Source organism: Glycine max, chromosome 4, assembly GCF_000004515.6.
Source record: "Glycine max cultivar Williams 82 chromosome 4, Glycine_max_v4.0, whole genome shotgun sequence".
Lineage (NCBI taxonomy): Eukaryota > Viridiplantae > Streptophyta > Magnoliopsida > Fabales > Fabaceae > Glycine > Glycine max.
Window position 1 is genome coordinate 40,072,296 of NC_016091.4, and position 25,834 is coordinate 40,098,129.

The 25,834-nt window shown below is 33.2% G+C and overlaps 1 protein-coding gene across 5 annotated transcripts; it reads right to left on the reverse strand.

Annotated features, from left to right (window-relative positions):
* Positions 1-12,661: 12,661 nt before the first annotated feature.
* Positions 12,662-18,535, reverse strand: LOC102662706 (uncharacterized). 5 transcript variants are annotated; one of them, XM_006578497.4, is made up of 4 exons: positions 18,490-18,535; positions 16,093-16,411; positions 14,825-15,527; positions 12,662-14,729 (listed from the first exon to the last, which is right to left on the reverse strand). In XM_006578497.4, the coding sequence occupies exons 2-4, from the start codon at positions 16,339-16,341 to the stop codon at positions 12,859-12,861; spliced, it is 2,823 nt and encodes a 940-aa protein (XP_006578560.1). In that variant the 5' UTR covers positions 16,342-16,411; positions 18,490-18,535; the 3' UTR covers positions 12,662-12,858. The 5 variants fall into 5 exon arrangements, with proteins under 5 accessions (XP_006578560.1, XP_006578559.1, XP_006578558.1 ...); XM_006578496.4 differs by lacking the exon at positions 18,490-18,535 and adding an exon at positions 18,265-18,467; XM_006578495.4 differs by lacking the exon at positions 18,490-18,535 and adding an exon at positions 18,157-18,467.
* Between the last annotated feature and the right edge of the window lie 7,299 nt (positions 18,536-25,834).

Genomic DNA, 25,834 nt, shown 5'->3' on the forward strand with positions numbered 1-25,834 from the left:
AAATTTTGTTTGTATCTTTGTTTAAAGTTAGTATTATTTGTTTTATAACAATGTTAAGACTTAAGGGGCACTCCACATAACAGAGTTAGTTAAGTGGGGGATTTCGTGGAATAATTAGAGAGGACAAGCAAGCGAGTAATGGCACGTACATCACCAAAGACTAAAGTGAAAAGCAGAATGGAAATAAAAATGGACAAAAACTATAGTTATTTAGGAGTTATTTCCAATTAAAATTAATTTTTCATTTCCATAATTGAATTTGGAATGACAAAGATTTGTTATGTGAGCATAAGTTTAGAAAATGAAATTCTGATTCCAGTTAATAGAATACGTTTTTAAAGTATGTATACAACAACTTCTTTATTTGTGATAATATTGAATCTAAAATATCATACATATTATTCTAACCTTCATTATCAATCTGATTTATATATATATATATATATATATAAGAATTGAGGTTAATGTCTGAGGATTTATAATAATTTATGTATTATATTTAATTAACTGAATTAGATCTCTTGATTTATCAATCCGATTCTAATAATTAACAAAACATTTTTTTTCATAAAAATCAAACTCATACTAAAAATTTATAATGATTCACACTTATTATTTAACTAAATAAAAAATATAACTAAAATTAAAAGCACGTAATCTAAAATTTGTTTTACAAAATATAATGTAATATTGTTAATTGTTTTTTAAATAAAAAGGTATTACTTATTAATTTCGTTGAAATAGATATTAGTAGGAATCAAGTGAAGGACCAAACTTGACGCTGGTCGCGGGAGTTTGATTCCCCAATTGCGATTTGCGAGGCACGGCGGCACACAGCCCTGCACTAAATAGATGTTTTTCGGCGCGAGAACATTTTTAAGTTTTGACAAATACTGTTACGATATTAGTTAAAAAAATTTAAAGGAAAAAAGATTTTTATTATTTGGATAAAATAATAAAAATCACGATTTTAAATTCTTAAAACATCTCGATATTTAATTTTAATCATTATATTTATCAAAAGTGATTTAGTTTTAATGGTTTATATTAGAGAAAAAACATTTATATTAAAATATAAAAACTAAAATGCATTATATTTTTATAAAAATTTGTTTTAGTAACTAGAGATGGTACCTAAGAAAATAAGAAATCTAACTCAAAAGTGTGGAAGTATAATATATGTCTTTGAAGGAGCCGATGGGGGGCCATGGTTTTGACAGTTTTTAAACCGTAAGGCCTTACTTCATTTTGGAGCGGATGGGGGACTTTCATTCATTCAACAGCACCTGCGCATTCATCAACCTTTCAGTTGATGGGAAAGACTAAAGAGAACGAAAGGGAAGAGAAAAAAAAAAGATTTTAGCTTATTTTGTATTTTAAAATAAAAGAAATTATATAATTACCCTTTAATTTATACTAATCTGAATAAAGAAAAAATATATTTTTGTCCAAATATATATATATATGTAATTTCGATTGTTTTTGATATTATTTCTAAGTTATTTTTAATTGATTTTTTTATTTTTCTTTATTATTATTATTATCATCGATAATTTTCCATCAATAAAGCTTTAACTTTTGATAACATTAGTACTTATCGTTAATTTAAACATTAATAGTACTTTTCATACATGAACTATTTCAATAAATAATTTTTTTTAATAATCCAGTTTTTTTTTCATTTTCAAACTGGTTTTGTATGACTTTTGTATTCTCATTTTGTATAAGCCAATTCATAAAATATAACTTAGGTTATGTTTAGTAAAATTAGCTAAAAAACTGGCTAAAAGCTAAAAACTAATTGAAATCTAAGAAGTTAAATGGTGGTACTAATTGAAATCTAAGAAGTTAAATGGTGGTTGAAACTTGAAAGCTAATAGTTGAAAGCTGAAAATTTAATTAAAAGTTAAAAATTAGATTATTAAATTATAAGTGTTCAGTAAAATTAATTCTTGAAATAAAATTATAAAATAACAAAAAAATAATTTAATCCTAATTTATTAAAAAAAGATAACTAAAAAATCTGATAAATATATTAAAGATAAAAATAAAAGAAAATAAAAAATTTAGAAATTAGTATTTTTAAAAATGTTATTTGAAATAGCGTTTCAAAAAACATTAAAAGTTACTAAAAATAACTTGTCTGCCGAAAGTCAAACAAATTCTTTAACTAATAAAATAATAAAGTTAAGCAAAATGTCCCCTAGAATATAATCTTATGTAAATTTGTATTACTTGTGGATTTTTTCTTCTAGTTTTTTATGCAAATTATTTTTCATAAATTTTGTCATTTTCTTACTCCGATGTTCTCAAGATGGTTTTCAACTTAGTCCTTATACGGTTATACCTGGATCTCCAAATGATGCATATCATGGGTGGCTGGATCTTGTGGCTTGTCCCGTGGAAGATGTATTATGGCCGGTTGCTCACGGTCAGTCAAAGGATATACAATCTTGCAGCATTGAGTGTGTGAACACAAAAAGACTGTAAAATGTCAAGGTTCAGTTGGTCTACAATCCAATGGTTTCACAACTAAACTTGAATTTCAAAATATTTTGAAGGAACTAAAACTTATTTTACTCGTTTTGTTTAAACGTTTTCTAAATCAAGTGCTGTCCTTTTCTTTCTTTAATCTTTCCTTTAATATTGTCATTCGGTGTGATAAAGTAAAGTGGATCCAAGAAACATTCTTACAACAAAGTCAAAATGACAAAGGACCTACTACCCGTCTTGGGTTAAAAAGAACTGGTTGAATTATTTAAATTAATTAATTAATTGATCGAATCAAATACAGTAATCAGTATAGTTTATCTTTTGTACCATAAAAAGAAAAGAATAAAATTATTATAGAATACTAAATGTATAATTGATTCATCCAGATGACTTGACTTATTTAATTAGTTTTGTTTTTTATTATCCTTTTCTAATATTATTTTGTTATCACTGTAGATCGCAATGAATAATACTATAAAAGGGTAATAAAATATTTTGTTAAAGGCAATTCAACAAATATAAATAATTAATTAATTTAATATTAAATTTTTTAATTTAAATAAAAATAGGGGAGAGGAGGGACTGCCCCACTCCCACCCATGCATGTAAGTCTGACAAATCTAGGAATGTATTAAAGGATTGAAATTTTCTTTAACATAATTATTTAAATATCTAACTTCTGATAAATAATTATTTAATCAATAATGTGTTTAAAAAATATCTATTATTAATTTTATGTGTAAAACTAGAAATATGATATACAATTAAAACAAAAGTAAGCAAATGTCAACTAAAAACATATTTTTCTTATATATTTCCTATATTAGTATTTTATTTTATTTTTCATATATACATAAAAGGTCCTGAGAGGGGGAAAGACCCTTACTTGTCCCCCTTGAATCCATCCCTCAGTTTGTCCCTTCCTAGCTAATTCCTATAGCCTAAGCCCAAATCTTTTCCTTAGGAAGCTATGCAAAAACCCTAATGCTGTATTTATGAAGGCTCTTAGTCTCTTCTAGTCATTATTCATTTTGAAGAATTAGCACACAAATTCAATATAGATGGTAGGGTATTTTTTAGAGAAAAAGTATAGATGGTAGGGTATACAAATTATTGTGGCATTGTTGGTGTGAAAATTGTGACTAAGACTGACTAGTCATGAAAAATAGCTAATTACCAACAAGTTGATTTCCTTTAGGCGATTAACTCAAGGAAGGAATTTGTTTCTTGATTGAATCCCATTCTACTCTCAAGACCTATGAAATTGCAATAAAGGAAAATAGTAAAGAAAATTGTAATTAAAGCGATAAATAAGAGATTAATGGCTAGAAAAGATAGATATGGTTAGGGACCTAGTTTATATCGTATTTTCTACTACTTATAATATTTTTTAGAACAGTTCCAATTATTGGCAATTTTTTGGGTATGTTAACCGTTTTATGGGTATGTCAATCGTTTTCTGCTAACTACTCACATATGACAGTTATGGGTGCATGCTTCCATCATAGCCAATTGTCCTAAAATATGTCCTTGAACATTTTTTCACATTGTGACCTTTGTCTACTTCATTCTACATAGAAAAATAGTTGTTAACTTCCACCACCCATTTCTCCTATTTTTTAGGAACTCATGGCCTCATATGTATTTAGCCTTAATTTGAAAACTGCGTGAAACTGCCTACTATGTTTATTTCTTCCTTCCAACTTGGTTTTCCCGTGTAGGTCTAATTTTGTGCTACTTCTTAGTCCAATTTCATTGTGTTAACCATCAGCAATAGTCGTTAGCCATCAGCAGTCAAAAATAGTCATTAGTCGTCTTAAATAATTATTTTAGTTGTTAGTCGTCATTTGTCATTTTTAGCACTAGGTCAAGCTAGGATCCACTTAGATTGAGCCATATTAGTCGAGGGTCATAAACTAAATTAGTGTGTTTGGGAACATGTTTGTATCAGTGCAAACTAGAATTCACACTTTCCAAAGCATAAAAATGAAATGAAAAAATGTATAGCTTTTCCATTGAATGGAGGTTTAGAGATTTCTAACTGGAAATCAAACACACTATTAGTCATTGGCCCATGATACACAACTTGCCTTAATAGCATTTTAGACACCAACAAACATTATGTGAGCTTGAGATGCATTGTTCTTCATCATTCTTTGATATAATGATTTATCTAACAATTCACTTGGTGAGGGAGACAAAACTATGTGAACCATCTATAGAAGGTGGATATATACCTAATTGAGTGTTATACGGAGATATTAAAATGATATGTTGAAAGTGTTAAAAGAGAACAATGACATATGGATTTTCAGAGAGAATGCTCTTTCATAAATCTAAAAAAAACTACTGCAATTGGCTTAATAGCCTTACAATATATAAAATAGAAAACAAATAACTAATCCACGTTTTACATGGCCTATAACGTGGGTGACTAATTGATAGAAAGAAACTAACTCCTATTTACACTTCCCTATATAACATAATAATAAACCAAATAAAAATCAGAAATAGTAAAAGCAATTGACTACAACATTTCCTCCTTTAAACTATATGCAAAAAGAAAACAAACATTTAGTTTACCACTGACGCATCAACCATTCCCAGCATACTCCATAATTTCAAGAACTGTTCTAACTTGAGAGGCTTTGTCATTATGTCTGCAATCTGTTCTTGAGAATTACAGTAGCTCAACTCCACAACTTTGTCTCTTGTCAAATCTCTAAGAAAATGAAACCTTATATCAATATGTTTGCTTCTGCCGTGAAAAGCAAAATTCTTTGATAATTGTATAGTAGAATTGTTGTCACACTGAATCAAAGTACTATTTTCCTCCTTATGACCAAGTTTCTCTAAAACCCTTCTCAGCCAAACACACTGACAGGCACAAAACGCAGTAGCTATGTACTCAGCCTTAGCAGTAGATAATGTCACTATAGGTTGTTTTTTAGAAGACCCTAAAACTGCTCCAAAACCAAGTAAGAATGCAAAGCCAAAAGTGCTCCTTAATATTCTTTTTGCTGCAAGCCAATGAGATTCAGTTGGACAAGACATGAATCTACTAATAAGACTCACTCCATACATCAAATCAGGTCGAGTTGCAGTCAAGTACATCAGACTGCCAACTACCTGTTTGAACAAAGTTTCATCAACTTTGGTTCTAGCTTCATCCTTTAACAATTTCGTGCCTACTTCCTTCGACTTTGTGAACAATGTGTGTCCACATAAACACCTTTCAAAGCCTTCTCAAACAAAGTAAGCCTCTATCTTGCTATACCACGCCCTTGGTGCTTGCTTCAAGCCATACAATGCCTTTCTTAGCTTGTAAACTTTTCCTTCTTCACCTTTCTTCTCATATCACAATGGTTGTTGCACAAAGATTTCTTCATTGAGTTCACCGTGAAGAAATGCACTCTTTACATCTAGCTGAAAAACATCCCAACTGTTTTGTGTTGCCAAAGCAAGTATTAATCGAATGGTGTCAAGTCTGGCAACTGGAGCAAAAACTTCAGTATAATCAACTCCATATTGCTATGCATACCCCTTCGCCACTAGGCTTGCTTTGTACTTGTCTACCTTTCCATTCTCATTAAGTTTGGTCTTGAAAACCCACTTAACTCCAATTGGCTTCACCCTTTTTGGTAGAATAGTTAGCTCCCAAGTCTTGTTCTTTTCTATTGACTCAATCTCTGCCATCATTACATCCCTCCACTTCTTACTCTTGACAGCTTGTTCAAATGTAAGTGGGTCACCTTCAATGAGCATTATCATAACATTTAGAACATCTTCATCTGACAAACCTTCACCTGTTACATAGTTTATTGTCCAAGACAGTGGTCCTCTTACCCTCCATTCATTCAGAATTGGTGAATCATCTTCAGTTGATTCACTAGTAGAAGCACCAATTTCACTTGAGTTTCTTGTATCAACATCGTTGCCTTCTCCTTCAATGTTGCCTTCTTCTTCATTGTTTTTTATTTTTTCTTCCATGTTATTCTTCTCATCATCATCATTGTTACACTTTAAAACATCCAATCTGCATTCTTCGTTGCTTTTGCACCAATTCCAACATTCATCTTCTTGAAAAATCACATCCTTGCTAATGATGATTTTCTTGGAAACTAGATCATATAATCTGTATGCCTTTGATTCATCACTTACTCCCAAGAAAACACACTTCTTGCTTTTGTCATCTAATTTGCTTCTCTTCTGGCCTGAGACATGTGTATGAGCTACACACCCAAAAACTCAAAAATAATCAACCATTGGCTTCACATCGCTCTATGCATCTTCTGGGGTTTTGTTTTGCACAACCACAATAGGACATCTATTGAGGATATGCACACTCCATTTTACAGCTTCGGGCCAAAACATTTTAGGAACCTACTTCTCAGTTAACATAGAACGCACCATGTTCATTATCGTTTTATTTTTCCTCTCCGCAACTCCGTTTTGTTGAGGAGTATAGGTTGCAGTCAATTTTTTGCTAATGCCTTAATCTTTGCAAATATCCACAAACTCATTTGAGGTAAATTCACCACCTCTATCTGTCCTCAAAGAAGCAATATATGCACCAGTCTCCTTTTCAACATGAGTTTTAAAATTTCTAAACATGGAAAAAGCTTCTGATTTTTCATGTATGAAATAAATCCAAGTTTTACGAGTGAAATCATCAATAAAACTTAGGATGTACCTCTTGTTGCTATTTGATTCTGGTTTAATAGGCTCGCATATGTCTGCATGCACAAGTTGTAGCTTATATGATGTTTTCCATAAACTCTTCTTAGGCATAGAGTCTCTGTGTTGTTTTCCATTTAAACATTCTATGCATATCTTCTTCACAATCTTGATCGAAGGAAGCCCATTTACCATCTTCTTACAAAAAATTGTCCTCAATTCATTGTAGCCTAAGTGACCAAACCGGCAATGCCAAAGATGAGATTCATTTTCTGATACAATTTGGAAACAAGAAGAAGCTTTTGGTATCATGGTAGCCAACAAAGAAAACATTCTATTTCCACTCATATCTGTCTGCATAATTAATCCTTTCTCAGGGTGATATACCCTACACTTTCCATGTTGAATCAAAATAGTCAAGCCTTTTTCTTGAAGTTGCCCTATGCTCAATAGATTTGTTGGATCAAGTGGCCTCGGAATAATTGAGAAGGGGGGTTGAATTAATTATGAACGTGTCTTGTCTAATTAAAAATCTATCCTTCTTAATGTTACTATATTCAATTACGCTTTTACTATTAAGTTAAGAAAGTAAAGAATAGAAATAGAAACTTAACCAAAAGTAAAAGTGATAATTAAAAATACACAACAGAAATTAAATAGTGTAGGGAAGAAGAAGACAAATACAAGATTTATACTGGTTCGGCCACAAACCGTGCCTACATCCAGTCCCCAGAAAAAACCTGCGATTCATGAGATTTCTTTCAACCTTGTAAAATCCTTTACAAGCCAAAGATCCACAAGGGATGTACCTTCCCATGTTCTCTTTGAATAACCAAGTGGATGTACCCTTCACTTGAACTGATCCACAAGAGATGTACCCTCTCTTGTTCTCAGTATAACAATCCCCAAGTAGATGTACCCTCTACTTGTACCACAAAGGATGTACCCTCCAATATGTTGAGACAAAGAATTCTTAGGCAGTTAGTCCTTTGAATCTTTGTAAGAGGAAACAAAAGATATCTTAGGTGATTAGTCCTTTGAAATCTTTTGCTTAAGGGGAAGGGAAGAATTAAAAGAATTCTCAGACGGTTAGTCCTTTGAATCTTTTGTAAGGGAGAAGAGAGACACGAAAGAATTCAGGCGATTAGTCCTTCTGTTCTTTTGGCAGAGGGAGAAGAGAATGAAAAAGATTAATAGCACAAGTTTTTGATCAAAGAAATTTTCTTGGAAGAGAAAGTGTTCAACAAAAACTTTTAGAAAGATGAAGAGAAATAAATCAGAAAGATTTGTTCAAAGTGTTGAAAGAGATGAAAGAAGATATTGAAAGATTAATTCAAGGATGTTGAAAGAAGATGATGTAAAAGATAGATCATTATGAAATTTATGCCATGGTCACATATTTATAATCTCTTGATGACTTAAGTCAAAGTTTGTGACTCTTGGCAATTTCTTTAAAACTAGTCACTTAAAAAGTTGTGACTTTTGAAAAAATCTTCAAAAACAAGTCACTTGAAGAATTGTGACTTTTGGAAATTCATTTTTCGAAATCAGTCACTGGTAATCGATTACCATTAAGGTGTAATCGATTACACATCAACAGATGTGACTCTACATTTTAAATTTTGAAAATTAAAACATTTAGATGCTCTGGTAATCGATTACAAGTATTGTGTAATCGATTACACAAGTTTAAAATGATTTAAAACTGTTAAACACAAGTTGTAACTCTTGAAATTTGAAATCTCAACGTTTTAAAACACCGGGGTAATCGATTACCAGAGAGTAAAACTCTTTGGTAATGATTTTGAGAAAACTTCTTGTGCTACTCAATGTTTTGAAAAACTTTTTTAGTACTTATTTTGATTGAGTCTTCTCTTGATTCTTGAATCTTTGAGTCTTGAATCTTGATCTTGATTATCCTTGAATCTTGATTCTTGAAACTTGATTCTTGAATCTTTGGAATTTGCTTAACTCTTGATTCTTTGGCATCATCAAAATAACCTTAGAAGACATTGCTTCCACAAGATTATTCTTAAGTTCAAGAACATAATAGACATCAGCAATTGTCTGAGTAAGTTCACTCACTTGCATACGAATGATACCTTTTCCCACAACATCCATTCTGGTCTTATTGCCAAGTTTTACAGTTTGGCTAAAGCTTTCATCCAGTTCTGAGAACCACTCCTTGTTTCCAGTTATAGGATTGTTGCAACTGGAGTCAAGGAACCACACTTCTTCCATCTTGGCTTGCTCCAGTTCAACATAAGACATTAATAACAATTCTTCATCTTTTTCCTTTTCCAATTTAGCATATTTGGCATTTTTCTCCCAATTAGGACACTCATATTGAAAGTGTCTTAACTTGTGACATTTGAATCATTCAATAGCAGCTTTATTAAAGGATTGTCTTCCCTTTCCTCTACCTCGACCTCCTCTGTATGCACCGTTACCTCTACCTCTACCTCTACCTACTTTGTCTTCGTGGGAGATCTTCAGAACCTACTCTTCTTTTCTATGACTTCTCATCCTCTGCTCATGAACAAGAAGACTACTCATCATGTGTAAGTTGTTGGATTCTTCAATTGAGCATACCACATAATCAAATTTTGAGACCATTGATCTCAAAATCTTTGTAGTAATGATTGTTTCACTCATACTTTCACCATGAGCTTTCATTTTGTTGGCTATTGCTAGAGTACAAGAAAAATATGCATTCATTGTCTCTCCTTCCTTCATTTGAAGAATCTCAAAATCTTTGCATAAAGCTTGCAGTTGAGCCTTTTTTTATCCTGGTTGAACCTTGAAATTTTTGCTTCATTGAATCTCAAATATTTTTCCGTGTCCCTCTTGATGATTGTTTCAAGGACTTCACGATCTATTGCTTGGAAAAGATAATTCTTTACCTTTAAGTCCTTCAACTTCTGCTCCTCGATCAATTTGTGTTGTGCCTTCGTAGGCTCTATTCCATTTGCCACCACCAATATCACATTCTCAATGAGATCCCAATATTCTTTGGAACGGAGAAAATTCTCCATCAACATTACCCAATGATCATAATGACCATCAAACCTTGGAATCGCAGGCTGCACATAACTGCTACTACTACTTTCTGCCATTCTTCTCAACTCCTTCTACTTGAGAGAAAATTTGCAATTTCTTTCTTGACTCACACTCACTGTTTTCTTCACACACTCACTGTTTTCCTCACATGAACTCAATATCAGGTCTCTATAATGGAGCTCTGATACCAATTGTTAAAAGAGAACAATGACATATGAATTTTCAGAGAGAATTCTATTTCATAAATCTAAAAAAAACTATTGCAGTTGGCTTAATAGCCTTACAATATATAAAACAGAAAACAAATAACTAATCCATGTTTTACATGGCCTATAATGTGGGTGACTAATTGATAAAAAGAAACTAACACCTATTTACACGTCCCTATATAACATAATAATAAACCAAATAAAAATCAGAAACAGTAAAAGCAATTGACTATGACAAAAAATTGAAGTCAATAAGTGGGTTATATTGTTGAATGATACATTTTTAAAGAAGCATTACTTGTATTTTTCTTGACATTATAGTTGATGAAGCACATTTTTCTTTAATTTTTTTTATCATTTGCACAAAAGAAAATAAAATAAACACAATTCAACTTATTTCTTGTGATTTCTTGTTGTTTTAGTTAATATAATAGTTCATTTTGATTAGACATCAATCTAATACATAAAGTGGAAAAGTTTCATGATTCTAACAAGTGTGGGAGAACCAAGAAAATCTTACATAGTCGAAGGAGCTTTTGTCATAAGACTATTGGTATTCAATGGAGAAAACTATTACTATTCAAAGATGAGATTAAATTATTCATTTAACCTTCACAAATTCACTTGACGAATCCTCACATACTAAGGAAAGCTAAAGAGAAGAAATTTCAAAGATAAATAGACAAATGATCAAAAGATCTGAGTCCAACTAAATGCTTATGAAAGTATAATCTCACTAGTACCCTTAGTCATTTAGACTATGACGAAGTTTATGATAATCGTGAATAAATTGATCAATTTACTCAAGTTAATTAAGCTTTATTATTTCATCAAATAGTAGGTTCATTGGATTTTTATTACTACAAAAATCTAAGATATCTTACTGTTGCTCTTAAAGGACGAAACCAAGTGAAAAAGTTAAGAAAAAGCATGTTGGTGGACCAATATCAACTTTTCAAGATGCATGATCATGTGTTGATAGGCCTAATGTTTGAAAGATTTCAAACATCTCAATAATGGATTAAAGCCTCTTAGATGAACCTTACAACAATCAAGATCATATAAGAAAAATCTTGAATATAGTTACCCAATGCTTGAATACCAAAAGTAACGATCATCCAAAAAGCTAAAGATCTATATAATCAATCTCAAATTAGATGAATTCCTAGGTGACTAAAGAACCACGAGTTGGAAATGAACTAGGAGGATCACACAAAAGAGAGCAAATCCATTGCTCGAAGGCAAAGAAAAAATGGGCCACAAGTCATAACACATTCTTTTAAGGCACTCAATCTGATGATTCCTCCAATAAGTTTGATGAATCAAACAATGAATCATTTAGAGGCGTGGACCAACTATCTTTCATCTCTAGGAAAAAATGAGATATTAAAAAAGTAGTGAATCTTTGAAAAAGCAACTAAAAATAAATTTTTCAAGACAAGTCATCTTACCTGCTCCAAACGTAGAAAATCAGGACATATGAAACCGTCATTTTAAAATAAAATATCACAATTTTTCTTGAATTAAATATCATAACATTATTTTTACTAGTAAACTCAAGTGACACCATCAGTTATTTCCGTGTTTGAAAATTTTCAATCCTTCAAAATTAACTCACACGACATCATTATTTACGAGGTTAATGGATGGTTTGAAAGGAAAAAAGAGAAAAAAATTAAGAATAAATATTTAAATTAAAATAGAGAAAAATATGTGTTAGATCCACACCAAATTTTAAAAATTACTTTTCCTTTCTATCCTGCTTCTCCCCAACCAAACATATCATAAAGATTTTGACTATTAAAGGTTGATTTTTACCATTTATTTAATACCTAACAAATATATGAAGTAAAAAAAAAAAAAACACCGATTATAAACACAATCGATAAAAACTTGTGTCTCTTAACCAACTTGTTCATGGTTCGAATCCTAGTCTTGGGTATGGAATATGTTATGTTGAAAGAAGAATATTCATCTTATGTGCACTCACAATCTTCAACGAAGATAAATCACTGCTGCTAGCAAGAACTACTTCTTATCAGTACCATGAGAGAAAAAAAAACAAAATACATTTATGTAGAAAAATCACTCAACATTTTCATATTGAAGTCATTAAACAATAATATTCTACTTTTATAAGTCTAAATATGGCATTGCTCGTTTCATATTTGTATGGCTTTAAGGAGGCAATAGATCCAAAATGCAACAAACCAAAGAGATAATTAAAAGTCATTGCATCTCCTGTAAGGAGAGAATGGGTTTTGATTCCAATAAGTAAATTGGACATAAGTAAGGGTTCCTTTTCTATTCCTCTAACATACTCTCATATACTATGAATTGTCTATGACGACATATACAAGACGATCCTATAGTTCATAAAAAAACCTTATCCAAAAGTCCATGAACTTTAACTTTAGAATTAGTTATGTACTTTGCTAAAAATTAAGTGGGGTTTACTGGTAGCAACTCTCTTCCCCCTTGGCTTTCTACAAATCTTCCCCCAACTTATGAATCCCATTTTCTCAATGGCAATTTCAGTATCAATATTTACTTCCTTCAAGTTCAACAGCAAGTCTGTGATGTTATTAGAGACAGAAGCACAAGACCTTTTCTTCCCCTTAGCCAATGCATTTTTGCATGCACTTCTTAGGCAACCTGTTGCTGAATGAGTTCTTCTGGCAGCTTCCAAGAGACCTCCGATTGTTTGAAGATCTTCAGTTACCTCGTACCGCGACAGAGAAGCAAGGCTCGGGAGAATTTCACTTTGAAAGTCGTTCCCACGCCGCTTCCTGTTTGTTCGGCAATTTCTTGGTTGAATTGGTGAACTAGATTCAACTTCTTGCTCATTTTGGCCACAACTCTTATAGCAGCCATAATCTAGGTCCTTTGTGTCGGTCAAATTTAAGGACATGAACTCAAAGTAATCAAAGTCAGCAGGCAGAAAGTCCTCAAGATCCTTAATGGTACAACTGAAATCCTCCTTAACCTCACACTCTGAATGATCCACTATTGTAGAAACAATTTCAGAAAACCAGTAGAGAGAACTACTTACAGAAGATTCAGATGATGGACAAGTTGTCATTTGGAGGCCATTATAGGCCACAGTTTCTGATATGGAAACCAAAGCCTCAGCTGCAATTTTGGTTTGCTTTTCTCGTGCTTCCAGATCCTCCTGCTCCTGCCCTTCCATTTGCAAGGGCATCTCAAGCTGGTTTTCATCAGATTCTCCTCTGGGTGGAGAACATTCCTTGTTTTCTGGACTTGCAGGTGCTTGTAAATCAATATCAATTGGCATATTCTCATCCTCGTTCATGCCTGAATTTAGGTCAAAAATACCTTCCAAATGCTTGTGTTTCTTCTCATTCTTCGTGAAACGTTCACTAGCAGGTGCCTGTTCCCCCATATCAGGATCACTATCACAAGCTGAATTTATATTGGATATCTTCTTAATTTCTTCAATCCAATGATTCTTGGACAGGCTCTGGAAGACTTTGGATGTCTGAGGCTTTCCATTAAGGTCAAATGCCAGAGTCTTTTCTGTACACGAGTCACTTTTCTCAACCTTATTGAACATCAAATCAGAATGTATACAACCAGATTTATAAGGATTCAAAAGGAAGGAGTCAACTTGGGTTGAGAGTTGACTTTCTTCATTGGGCTTTCCTTTAGCTACAGGCTTTGCTTTCAGCCAAGACAATCGTGAATCCTGACATTTATCTTCTTCACCTGTAATCTGATCACTTTGAAATGCTGCAGCTGTTTTATCCGAACAACCAGCAGGCATAATATTCAGGTTTATGCTCTTGTGAGTCCCCACATATACCAAATCCTTAACATACTTCCTAAGCTCATGGTCAGCTGATGATGAACCAAAGTTGTCAATGCTGTTTAGATCACCAGTACTAATTGATGGTAGATCCAATATGTTGGACCTGCTGCAAAAACTTTGGTTAAGAAGATAGTGTTGAAGATCTAAATTAGGGTCAGATGTGGTACTTTTCCATAACACTGATGGTGAAATACCAGAATTTTTCATATCAGAATCAGAAACAAGCTTATGAGGAGCACATGTGCATGAAGCAAAGCTTGGTCGAAGCCAGCCACCACTAGTAGGATCATGAGTTCCTGCAGGGCTCTCGGTTCTAGATCTTGGGACAATTTGATGTATTGAATGAAAACATGGACAATACTTAACTTGTTTCAGCTTCTTACTTACAGAATCAATTGAAACAGATTGGCTTTCCATATCATTAAATTTAGCAAGAAAACCCAAGTCACTGCCATTGTGCCCTGGAAAATGAAGAGTTCCCTATATTAGAAAAGGTATGCTAGTACAAGACATGTATTATAATAACTACAATGCAACTTTGGAGACAAGCTCTCACCAGCACAAGTGCCCGAGGGCAGCCATCCATGTTTCTGCCCGTGATTTGATAGTGGGAGATCTGGGTAAGCTTCATGATCCTGTTTTCTTTTCAAATTCAGGATGACATCATTGGGAAAATTATGAGAGCCTGGTGTCATTCTCCCGGGCATATCATGAAATGTATGGTTTCTGTGAGGGATTGAGGCCCCAAAATCATCAGACTTCACACCTGTCTCTTTTTGAAGCTTACATGGTAAATTTAAGTCGGCAAAACCATTATTAGAATTGATTCTATATGGTTTCTCAACAGTATAAGTTGACAGTGGGGGCTGTTTGATAACCCTTTCATTCTCACAAGAATCACCTTCACTGTCAATGTACTCATCAGCTGGAAGTTGAAGATCCAGTATTTTCTTACCAACTTTTCTGTAAGTCAACCCTGACAGTTTAGGATCTAAAGATTCTTTGATCGCAGTTGGAGCAGGAAGAGGAGTAGGAGATAATTCCCTGCTCTTTTCTTGCATAGAAGCCAATGGTAACTGGATGCGTTCAGGATTTAAAACAGATGATTGACTAGTCAACCAAGGCATGTTTTGTGAGTAATACAAAGAGGAACTTGAAGATGATATCTCCATCCTTAAACTGTGTTTATGGAACTCAATCCTTTTAATTTCATCCATTAACTCCCTTTGTTTCTGGTAAATGCGGTGAAGCTCTTGAATCTGAACAACAATGCATAGTTCAAAGTCATTAAAAAATACAGTTAAAATCTTTATGAATATTCAAGAAAATAGGAGAACAATAATTGTGCCACAAACAACAAACTTCCACAAGCACTTTTTTATTTTGGATGAATTTGACAAAAATTTCAGAATCAACTTTGTTTTTCTAAATAAGATTCCTATTTTGCTCCTCACTTTTAAATCAATAAATAAACAGATATGATTAACATTTCTTCTTATAGAACCTACTTCTGACCCTAACAGATACATGAAAAACTCCTCACTGCCATTTCAAAACGCATCATTGAATAGAATTACACAACTACATGATTTCAGGAACCAGCAGTTGATAAATGTTTAATCTCGTGTCCGATGATGACTGAAATAGGAAAGTTCAAGAAAATTATTACTTTGTGTAGACAATGGATTATACTTTCACATGAAGATGTTTTCTTTACACCATTAATTACATTCCTAATAAAACATAAAAAGAAATTCTTCTTGGCAGCCATCTGCAGAAATGAGTCAGACAATAAACACAAATGAAACCATCAAGCTAACATACTTGGTCCCTAAATATCGCTTCATGCTTGAGTATTGTTTGTTTCAGAAGTTCCTTGTTGTGTCCTGAAATATGACAAGGTGATGACAATGGCAAGGAACCAAGTCGGTAACAGTCATTCTCACGTTCACTGTTACCATTAGATGAGGTCCATGGGCTGCCTTCAGTGCCAAAGACAAAATCCCTCGGGCAATGATATCCTGGGAAATAGACATTGCATTGTCTGTTTGCACTCGTGCCCAATAATGCCATAGATGATAATGCACAGGTTTCAATTAAACAAGATATAATAAAGTATCCTCATTTCTAAGGGAATGAAAACCTGCAATTAAAAAAAATTGATTATTTGATAAATAATTATTTAAAAGAATTATTTGATAAATAATTTTAAAACAACAAAATACAATTTAAGCCCAAAAAGATGGGACACCTGCTTTACTTTGGCTTTCATAGGTTTTTATTTACTGAGAATACAAGATTGTAGGTTAACAAGTAAAGTGATTGCTCCAAGTATGCACCCAAATATAGAATAACTAGATTCAATTGGACTGTTTTGTAAACTGATCATACGACCTACAAGGGAATTTCACTCTACAGCTAGATTAACTGAAAAAAATTCAAACATGGAATAATTCTAGATCATGACATTTCCATATGACCTCATAGCAATAAAGTACTCCAAAGAAATGTGAGTCCATCTGCACAACAAGAAAATAAAAAGCAAGAAAAAGAACTGCAACATGCCAACTTCAATCATCCATGTTCTACACTATTTTGCAATTTAATATCGAAAGTTCAGCACTCATAAGGAACCTACATTGGACATATTTAATCTAGCATAGTATGTATTTTGCATAAATCTACAGATGACAGATTACTGGACGTAATCAATGATAAAAGTCAACCTCATCAATCAGTATATATTCTCAGACAATAATTTGCCCCCAAACAATCCTCTCCATCACCCCAAAAATGAAAATATATAGGCTACACGACAAACAGGTGACGAGAAGACAAGAGTCTATAACCGCCTTCACAAAGAGAAACGATCAACACATGTAATGCTATGCAGGAGGGCAGAAATTAAATTCCATTCATCATTGCCTTCAAAAGGAAACATTTAAATTTTTTAAGAAAAAATTGATTTCAGTTAAACTAAAAATTGGAGCATTTTCTATATGGATAACGGAAACGAATACCAAACTATCTTGCAGAAGCATTGCAAATTGAAGTTGATAAACACAAACCCCAGAAGCAAATAACCAAAATTATGATAACAAGTGGCTTTCTCAAAAAGGGGATTTCTACTTTTTAGCTATGATATATATCAAAAGTTTTCATTTCAATAAAATTAAAAGACAATCTACAAAAGGGTGTAAATACTTCCTAACCAGAAATTAAGAAACATCAAAACTAACACTCACAAGTATCATTAAACCAGGAAAGAAGAGCAGTGTACAATGAACCTATCAATGATAAGCACAGGGCACAGCATAAACTGAAGGAAAAGCAGAAAAGCACCAAGGTTGATCAAAAGATTTTTCTGAATAAGATAGAGTTTGGGCCAAATGTTATGGAATCAAGTCAATCAGAAAATTCTGTGAGACAAATCTCACAAGCAAATCATCTTTTGCAATCAGAATCAGATGCTCAAGACAAGGGTATCAAATCCATCTATCAGATAATCAAGCCAAGGAAACAAAATAAACTAGTATTTATTCTCAAAACTGACAGAAGGTCCATCAAAATCATTTGATGAACCAAAAAAGTAACAGGAAGAATACTCAAGAGTATCTCATTCATAAAAACACAAAGACGTAGAAGAAAGTGTACACAAATAAAGCCAATTACATCAATCACTGAAATACGCAGCTCATTATGAAAAGAATCAGAAAAACCAGTCAAAATCAACCACCCCACTTGGAAGAGAAGAGGAAGAAGCCAGTAAAAAGTAGTACAGAGAGGAAAAATTAAAACAAAAAATAATTGAATTACGAAAATGTTGTGGAGAAACATAACATCATTGAACAGAAACAAAAAAATGAAGTTACTCACTCACTCACTCACCGGATGAGTCATTGTTTGCAGAAGAAGAAGGAGAAGAAAGGCATTGATGAATGAAAGTTGAAGAGAAGAGAGAGAGAGAGAGAGAGAGAGAGAGAGAGAGAGAGAGACCCAGAAGAGCTCGGGAATCAAAAAGTGATATTTTGCTTTGTGAGATGCCTTAGAAAAGCAGAAAAGAATGGGGATTTGGATCCGCAGTGCTGGGCCATTCTCTCAATGAAGATTTTGCTTTCTCAGAGAGAGAGAGAAACAAAGAGGAAAGACCCCCAAAATGAAAACCCACAAAACAACAACATGAAATTTACATTACATCAAAATGGATATTAAAGTTGTTACCATAACTTGTCTCCCTTTCTCTCTATTTCTCTCTCTTCTCCGTCTGTTTCTCATTCATGTTTTTGGGTTTTACAAGTTGTTTAGTTTAATACTAGGTCCTGTGATATGAGTATGAAATTTTTTATATAGTTAATTAATGATAAATTATTAATCAAATGTTGTTTCATATGAGTGATTTTTTTTAGAGTCTTCTCCTTCAAAAAAAACAATCTTATTTCAAGCATGATCGAATATTTCTTCGTGCAGAAATTCAAACCTTCATTAATTGAGAGATTAATTATTTTTGCTAGATTCAATCTTCTTTGGTGGGACTTTCCTTTAGGAAGATTGTGGGATGATATTTCTTAGCTATCTAGTCACATATTTTTAAGTTAACTGGTATAAAATTATATAAAATTAATTTTGTATGCTATTATAATGAAATGTCAATTAGTATAAAGTTGTGTGAAATTAGTTATCTTTATTGTTTTATTACAATTATTAAAACGATAATTAAAATTGTATAAAACTAATTGTGTGTTGTTATCATTTAATATAAAAATTAATTTCAATTTTATGTGTAAAAATAGTAATTATAATAATAATTAATGTTAATTAGTATAAAATTGTGTGAAATTAGTTGTATTGATTGTTTTATTACAATTATTAAAACAATAACTACTGTGAAATTGTATAAAATTAGTTGTGGGTAAAATTGTATAAAACTTGTGTGTTGTTATTATGATAACAATTAAAGTTGTCATCATTTAATATAAAAATTAGTTTTAATTTTATGTGTAAGAATAGAAATTTTTAAATAACTATATAAGGAAAAAAAATCAGGTTCCTTTATAAGGTTTCTGGATCTGTTCCTATGTTGGATATTTTCTAAAATCAATTTAAACTCTAATGCTGATTAAAAAAATAGACTCCAAAATCAAAGTAAAAAATTTAAAAAGTTGAAGTAATTATTTGTTATTTTGACATCAATTTGATTTTTAAATTGATTTTAGTATCATTGAAAATTAATCTAAACATACAATTAATATTAAGGAAGATTAATTAATGAGACTAATTGATCTAGATACCACCTTATTATACCAAAAACAAAATTATGAGAAATTATACAACTTTAAAGATAATTATTATAAAAGTTAATAATTTATTACATTTGTTTATTATTAATCAATAATATAAAATAATTTTATATTGCTATTGTATGTATTATTTATTCGAGTTTTTAAATAAAAATGAGGAAATGTAAAAAAAAATGAATGACTAAAATTAAATTTAATCATATTTAAAGGAAATAAAAACATGTTTTGTCATAATAAAAATATGCATGTCTTAATACACATTATTTATTTTTGAAAATTAACAATTTTGTTTTTATCAATTTTAATTTATATTTTACAAATACTATTATTTGTTCATAAACACTGTAATCAATAACCATTATGTATGTTCATAGAACCTTTATAAATAATTATTTGCCTTAAATTTTGTGATATAATTGTTTCTTTAAAACAAGTTAAGTTCAATTTAAATATACAATACAATTGAGTGCATCATACGTACTCTTTACAATCTCTTTGACTTCTATCGAACATGTTTTCATTCAAAACATAAGTAATAGAATAAGCTGTGGCGTTATTTTAACTTTTTTTGTAAACCCCTGGTTATTGCAGCAAGGAATCAGAAACGATCTTTCTAAAACTACCTTGGTCTTTCCAATTCAATTTTTTAATTGGGTTTGGATTGTTACATTCTCTTTGGTATCTTGTTATTTTTATTAGTTCCCAAGTGCAGGAGTCAGCAGTGGGGTCCCCTATCCTAATTTTGAAGTAACAAGCATGCAAACTATGTGAGCTTTTAACTAGGTAATATAAAATATAAATGGACCTATAGTTCTACAATTATTACAACCATATTGTTTGTCCCTCACGGCATCAAATCAACTAAACTATTGGGAAGCAGTCTAATTTAATGGTGGAAGATGACCCATCATAATCAAACCCTCAATTAGTTTATTCAAGCTATAATATCACTATTAGGGAGTTAATTCAGTCCTATCATTCCTCAGATATGGTAGCTGGATTTTATATTAAGTCGCTTGAGTTTGAAACACAATAATTTTTATCGTACGAAAATCTAACTAATTTGAAACTTTTAGGATTTATATTCAACGATTTCAAATTTTTAATTCGCGTATGGGGCACTTAGAGAACTATAAATAAGTTATTTATTAATTATTATTTAAGTTTACTTTTGTTCTTATCAGATTTGACAGAACCTTCTCTCATCTTTTTGGTGATCCTTGGTGAGCTCCTTCACAAACAAGAGTGAAGATATCTGTAAAGACATTCTGACACTCAAATAAAAAACGTAGAGATGAACAAATAAATAAGTATATGGGTTATGAATGAGAATAAATATTTGACCTTTGATCATCTTCCTTCTATAGAGGGAAAATTGGATATTCAAATCTTTGTTTCCCTTAACGATAAAGATAAAGATATGATCTTTATCTTATCATTCCATGAATGATAATGATAGCGTGTATCTCCTAGATTTAGAGATTATATGTTACCTTTTAAGTGATAGATATAGTTTTTTTTTTTATTTTTTCTTATTAAAAACCTTGTTAGACTCTTCTTAAGTTATGGACTTAGTCGAATGTCGAATACGATACCATTCCGATTCGGAGTCATGAACTATCGAGACTAAGTAAAGACTTATCGAGTTCGAGTAGGACATAAGCCCATCAAACTCTTAAGGAAGTTGTAAGAGCTTTAAATCTTTTGCCGTGAATAGACGTGGTGTCGAGCCTTAGTAATGAGACATTTGAAACATCGTTCTATCAAGCATTGTAGCCATTTCAGACACATTTAATATTTTTGCGCGTTTTCAAAAATGTTGGACAAGTGGCCTTAATAACTTAAGAGGGGGGGTGAATTAAGTTTTAAAAAATTCTCCCACTAACAAGTTTTAATCCCCTTTTTAAAAGATATATGACAGATTCATAATGCAGAAGAAGAAGTAGCAATCAATTTAATAATGTTCTTTTAAATGCGCAGGACAAAGTAAACTGCAATAAAATAACCGAGATAAGGGAAGAGAGAATTGTAAACTCGATTTGGTTCGGCCACTTCTCGTGCCTACGTCCAGTCCTTAAGTAAACTCACTTGAGATTTTCCACTATCCTTGTAAATCTTTTACAATCTTTGAACACACCTTGGGATCCCTCACCCTTGTGTTCAAGTTTCTCACACGCCAAGAGACAAACAGCCTCTTGATTACAACTCAGTTTATGAGATGTACAAAATGATTTCTCTCCTTTAGAGCAAATGATACAATTTGAGGATCCTAGAAGAATTCTCAATAATTTTGCAACTATTTGGCCAAAGTTGTTTAGAGAGATTTTGACAATTAAGTTCTCTGAAAATTCTCTCGTTTTTCGAAGTAAGGACTCATATATATAGACCCATTGTGCCTGTTCGAAACAATTAAAAGAGATGTGTCTTTTCAAAAAGTTTTTCTGAAACTTTTTCACTGGTAATCGATTACACAGTTATATTTTTGAAGAGTTATGACTTTTTAAAAGTTTTTCTGAAATCTCTTCGCTGGTAATCGATTACAGGAGTCTCTACCCTCTATTATGTAATAGTTGGTGTTTCTTTTGATCTTTCTTGCTATCATTGGAATTTTTGGGAGCGAGCCTTTCTCCAAGAAGTCCCAAATCTCAATCATCCACTCTTAGTCGGTAGAAGTTACACTAGCCATTATATCTAGGCTTGATTTTGAGATGGTTTCTTGAATGACCGTCCTATGTTGTTCCTTCCTCTTTGTGCTAGTTAGCTTTGATAGTAAGTCATCTTGTTCATTGTTTTCTCAGGCAATATGTTTAATCTTAAATTTAAAAAAGGCATCCTTGAGTCGAGTAGCCATGTGGTAGTATCGTGTCATTTGTAGATCTTTAGTCGAGTATTCTCCATTTAACTAGCTAGTGATGAGTTGGGAGTCGCTCCAACATTTTAAGTATTTGACCCTTACTTCCTTAGCCAATCTTAGTTCGGCTACTAAAGTTTCATACTTGCCCTGGTTGTTTGTTGTTTCAAATTCAAACCTGAGAGATTGCTCCAGGATGACTTCATCTAGGCTTTCTAGAATGACTTCAGTCCTACTCCTCTTTTCATTAGACGAACCATCTACATTCAACCTCCACCACTCAGATTTCGACTCTATTTTGGTTGATAGTTTAGCTACGAAGTTGGCTAAGCATTATGCCTTCATGGGACCCCTTGGCTCATACTTGATTCCGAACTCTAACAACTTAATCGACCAGACTGTCATTCGTCCTACGAGTTTTGGTTTCTTTATGACTATTTGGATGGGGTGGTCAATTCGAACCACGATCTGATAGCTTTGAAAGTACGGTCTTAGACTTCTAGTGGTTGTGACTAAGACCAAGGCTAAATTCTTGATCATTCGATGTCTTATTTATGCATTTTTTTAGGATTTGGCTAGTGTAATAAATAGGGTTTTTACTCATCCTTTATTCTACCACAATCACCAAACTTATAACATGTATAGATACTACTAGGTATAATAAGATTAGATCTTTACCTGGTTGGGGTTTACTCAAGATGGGTGGCGAAGCACGGAATTCTTTGATTTTCTAGAAGTGGGCTTCACATTCCTCATTCCATTCTATTCCCTAATGTTTTTTTAACAGCTTGAATAAAGATTTAGCCATGTTTGCCAATCTCAGCAGAAATCTGGATAATGCTACTAGTTAGCCAATGAGTCTCTACACCTTTTTCAATGTGTTCAGACTCCTCATTGCTATGATGGTTGCACACTTATCTGGGTTAGATTCAATTCCCCTGTGAGTCAGCATAAATCCTAAGAATTTTCTGCCCTGTACTTTGAATTTACATTTTTTTGAATTTAACCTCATGTTGTATTTTCTAATCTCGGTTAAGACTTCTGTTAAGTCTTCTGCATGGGAAATGGTGTTTCTACTTTTGACCACCATGTCATCCACATAAACCTCCAAGTTCTTCCCCAACTAATTGGACAATATCTTGTCCATTAGCTTTTGGTAAGTGGCTCTGTCATTCTTGAGTTCGAATGGCATAACTAACAGTAGTTTGTCGTGTCGATCATGAATGCGGTTTTCTCCTCGTCTTGCTTGAACATGAGGGTTATATTTGTAATATGCATCCAAGAAACTTAAGATGGGGAATCCAAATGCTTCATCAACCAAGCGATCAATGCTTTGGAGTGGGTACGAATCTTTGGGGCACTCCTTGTTTAAATCCTTGTAGTTAGTGCACATTCTCTACTTTCCATTGGATTTCTTTACCATTACTATGTTGGACAACCATGTGCTATATTGTACTTCTCTAATGAACCCTGCACTTAGCAGTTTTCTTGCTTTCTCTCACACGACTTTTCCTCTTTCGGGGCTGAGTTTCCTTTTCCTCTATGTGACAAGTCTAGCTTTCGCGCAAATTGCTAGCTTGTAGTAGTGGAATTCAGGGTCAATTCCAGGCATGTTTGGCACGGACCAAGTAAATAGGTCTGCATTTGCTTCTGGTACTCAGGTAATATCTTTTTCTACCTTCATGGTCATCTAACACCCGAGTTTGGTGCATTGGGATGTTTCTCTGCCAAATTGAAAATATTTTACCTCTTATGTTGGCTTTGCTCTTCCTTATGCTTCTCTTGGGTCTAGTTTGGTATCCCTCGGATTATTGAGGGAGGTGCATGCCACACCAACTGTGCCTTGGGCTTGATTCCCTTCTTTTTTTTTTCGACTCTAAGGCTTGCAGCGTAACACTCTCATGTTGTTATCTGGTTTGCTCAGACAACAATGATCCTTCCATTCTCACTTGAAAACTTCATCGTGAGGTGAGGAGTTGAGATGATAGCTCCTAGTTCATCGAGTGCATTGTACGATGTGCATACATTGGCTATGAGGTACTTGATCATGATGGATTTTGATAATTTCTTATCCCCGAAAGTGGTCAGCAAGTGGACGTATCCTATAGTCTCCATTGTTTCTCCCGCGAAACTAATAAGTTGTTTCGGGAATGTCTCTATTTGGCTTTCTGGTATGCCTAATTGTTGGAATGTTGACTAGTAGAGGACATTTGTCGAGCTCCCATTGTCAAGTAAGAATTTACATAGTAGGAAGTTGGTTACTTCTATTTTGACAACCATGGGGTCGTTATGGCATCGATCAATATCTCTAAAGTCCTCATCCGTAAAAGTGATGGGTGGCATGCTTCTAGTGGGCTTCTTTTCTACTTCTATTGAGTTGATCATTTTAAGGTTGCACACATCCAGCTTTTGTGCTGCATTTGAACTTTTCCTACTATTGTGTTAATCACTTCTCGCAGTTGAGTTTTAGATGTGTTCCCTTTGCATGCTTCAAAGGCTTGTTTCGTTCTTGGCTTCTTTCCTTCTCATGTTCATGGTTACAAGAATGGTCTTTGTCTTTGACAAACTTATGAAGATGTCCTTTTTGGATGAGCCTTTTTATCTTATCCTTCAATGTATTACATTCTTCAGTGTCGTGCATCACCACTTGGTGATAGTGACAGTATTTAGATTTGTCCACTCCCGGGGGAGGTCGATTTTTAGCTGGCAAGTGGGTCAACTTTACGCTGTAGGCTTCTTCCAACACTCGGCTTCGGCTCTCCATTAATGGAGTGTGATTATTGTATCTAGACCAAGGCAATGGTCTATCACTTCTAGATCTTCCTTGATTTCATCCATTCTCAATTTTTTCTTTCCTTTTCGATTGCTTTTTTTTAGGATTCTCCACGCATTTGCTCCCTAAACATGGTCATCTCTTCCATATGTATGAATCTAGCAGCCCTCCCTTTAATTTCTCTAGTGTTGCGGGTGATTTTTTTTTACAAAGGTTGCCCAAGAAAGGTCTTGACTTTAAGCCCATGATCATTAATGTCAGGGCTACATCTGGGCTGAGGCCCCTAATTTGAATTGAGATTAAGGAGAATCTCTCCATAAAAATATGAAGAGATTTGCTTTCTTCCTATCCAATATTGGCTAGAGCTACTGCAATAAGGTGGCATGGTCTACTCATTTTTTAGGGTCCCCATGATAGGCATTCTAAGTATGGCAGACGCCTGCTCCTGTGGTGGTTTTTCTAACTGGATTGTTGGTGTTTTGTCGTCGTTTATGGCCATTGATGGTGGTTGAAGGAGAAGTTTTTCCTCGCCCCACGGTGGGCGCCAAATGTTCTTACCAGGTTTGGTAGAACCTTCTCACGGTGGTGATCTTCTGTGAGCTCCTCCACGAGCAGGGGTAAAGGTACCTGCAAAGATACTCCGAC

Excerpts from the sequence above, each read along its gene's own strand:
- LOC102662706 (XM_006578497.4), bottom strand. The coding sequence starts at position 16,341 with ATGGCATTATTGGGCACGAGTGCAAACAGACAATGCAATGTCTATTTC. Across the intron at positions 15,528-16,092 it reads AAGCGATATTTAGGGACCAA|ATTCAAGAGCTTCACCGCAT; the intron begins GTATGTTAGCTT and ends ATTGTTGTTCAG. Across the intron at positions 14,730-14,824 it reads GCCCTCGGGCACTTGTGCTG|GGCACAATGGCAGTGACTTG; the intron begins GTGAGAGCTTGT and ends TTCATTTTCCAG.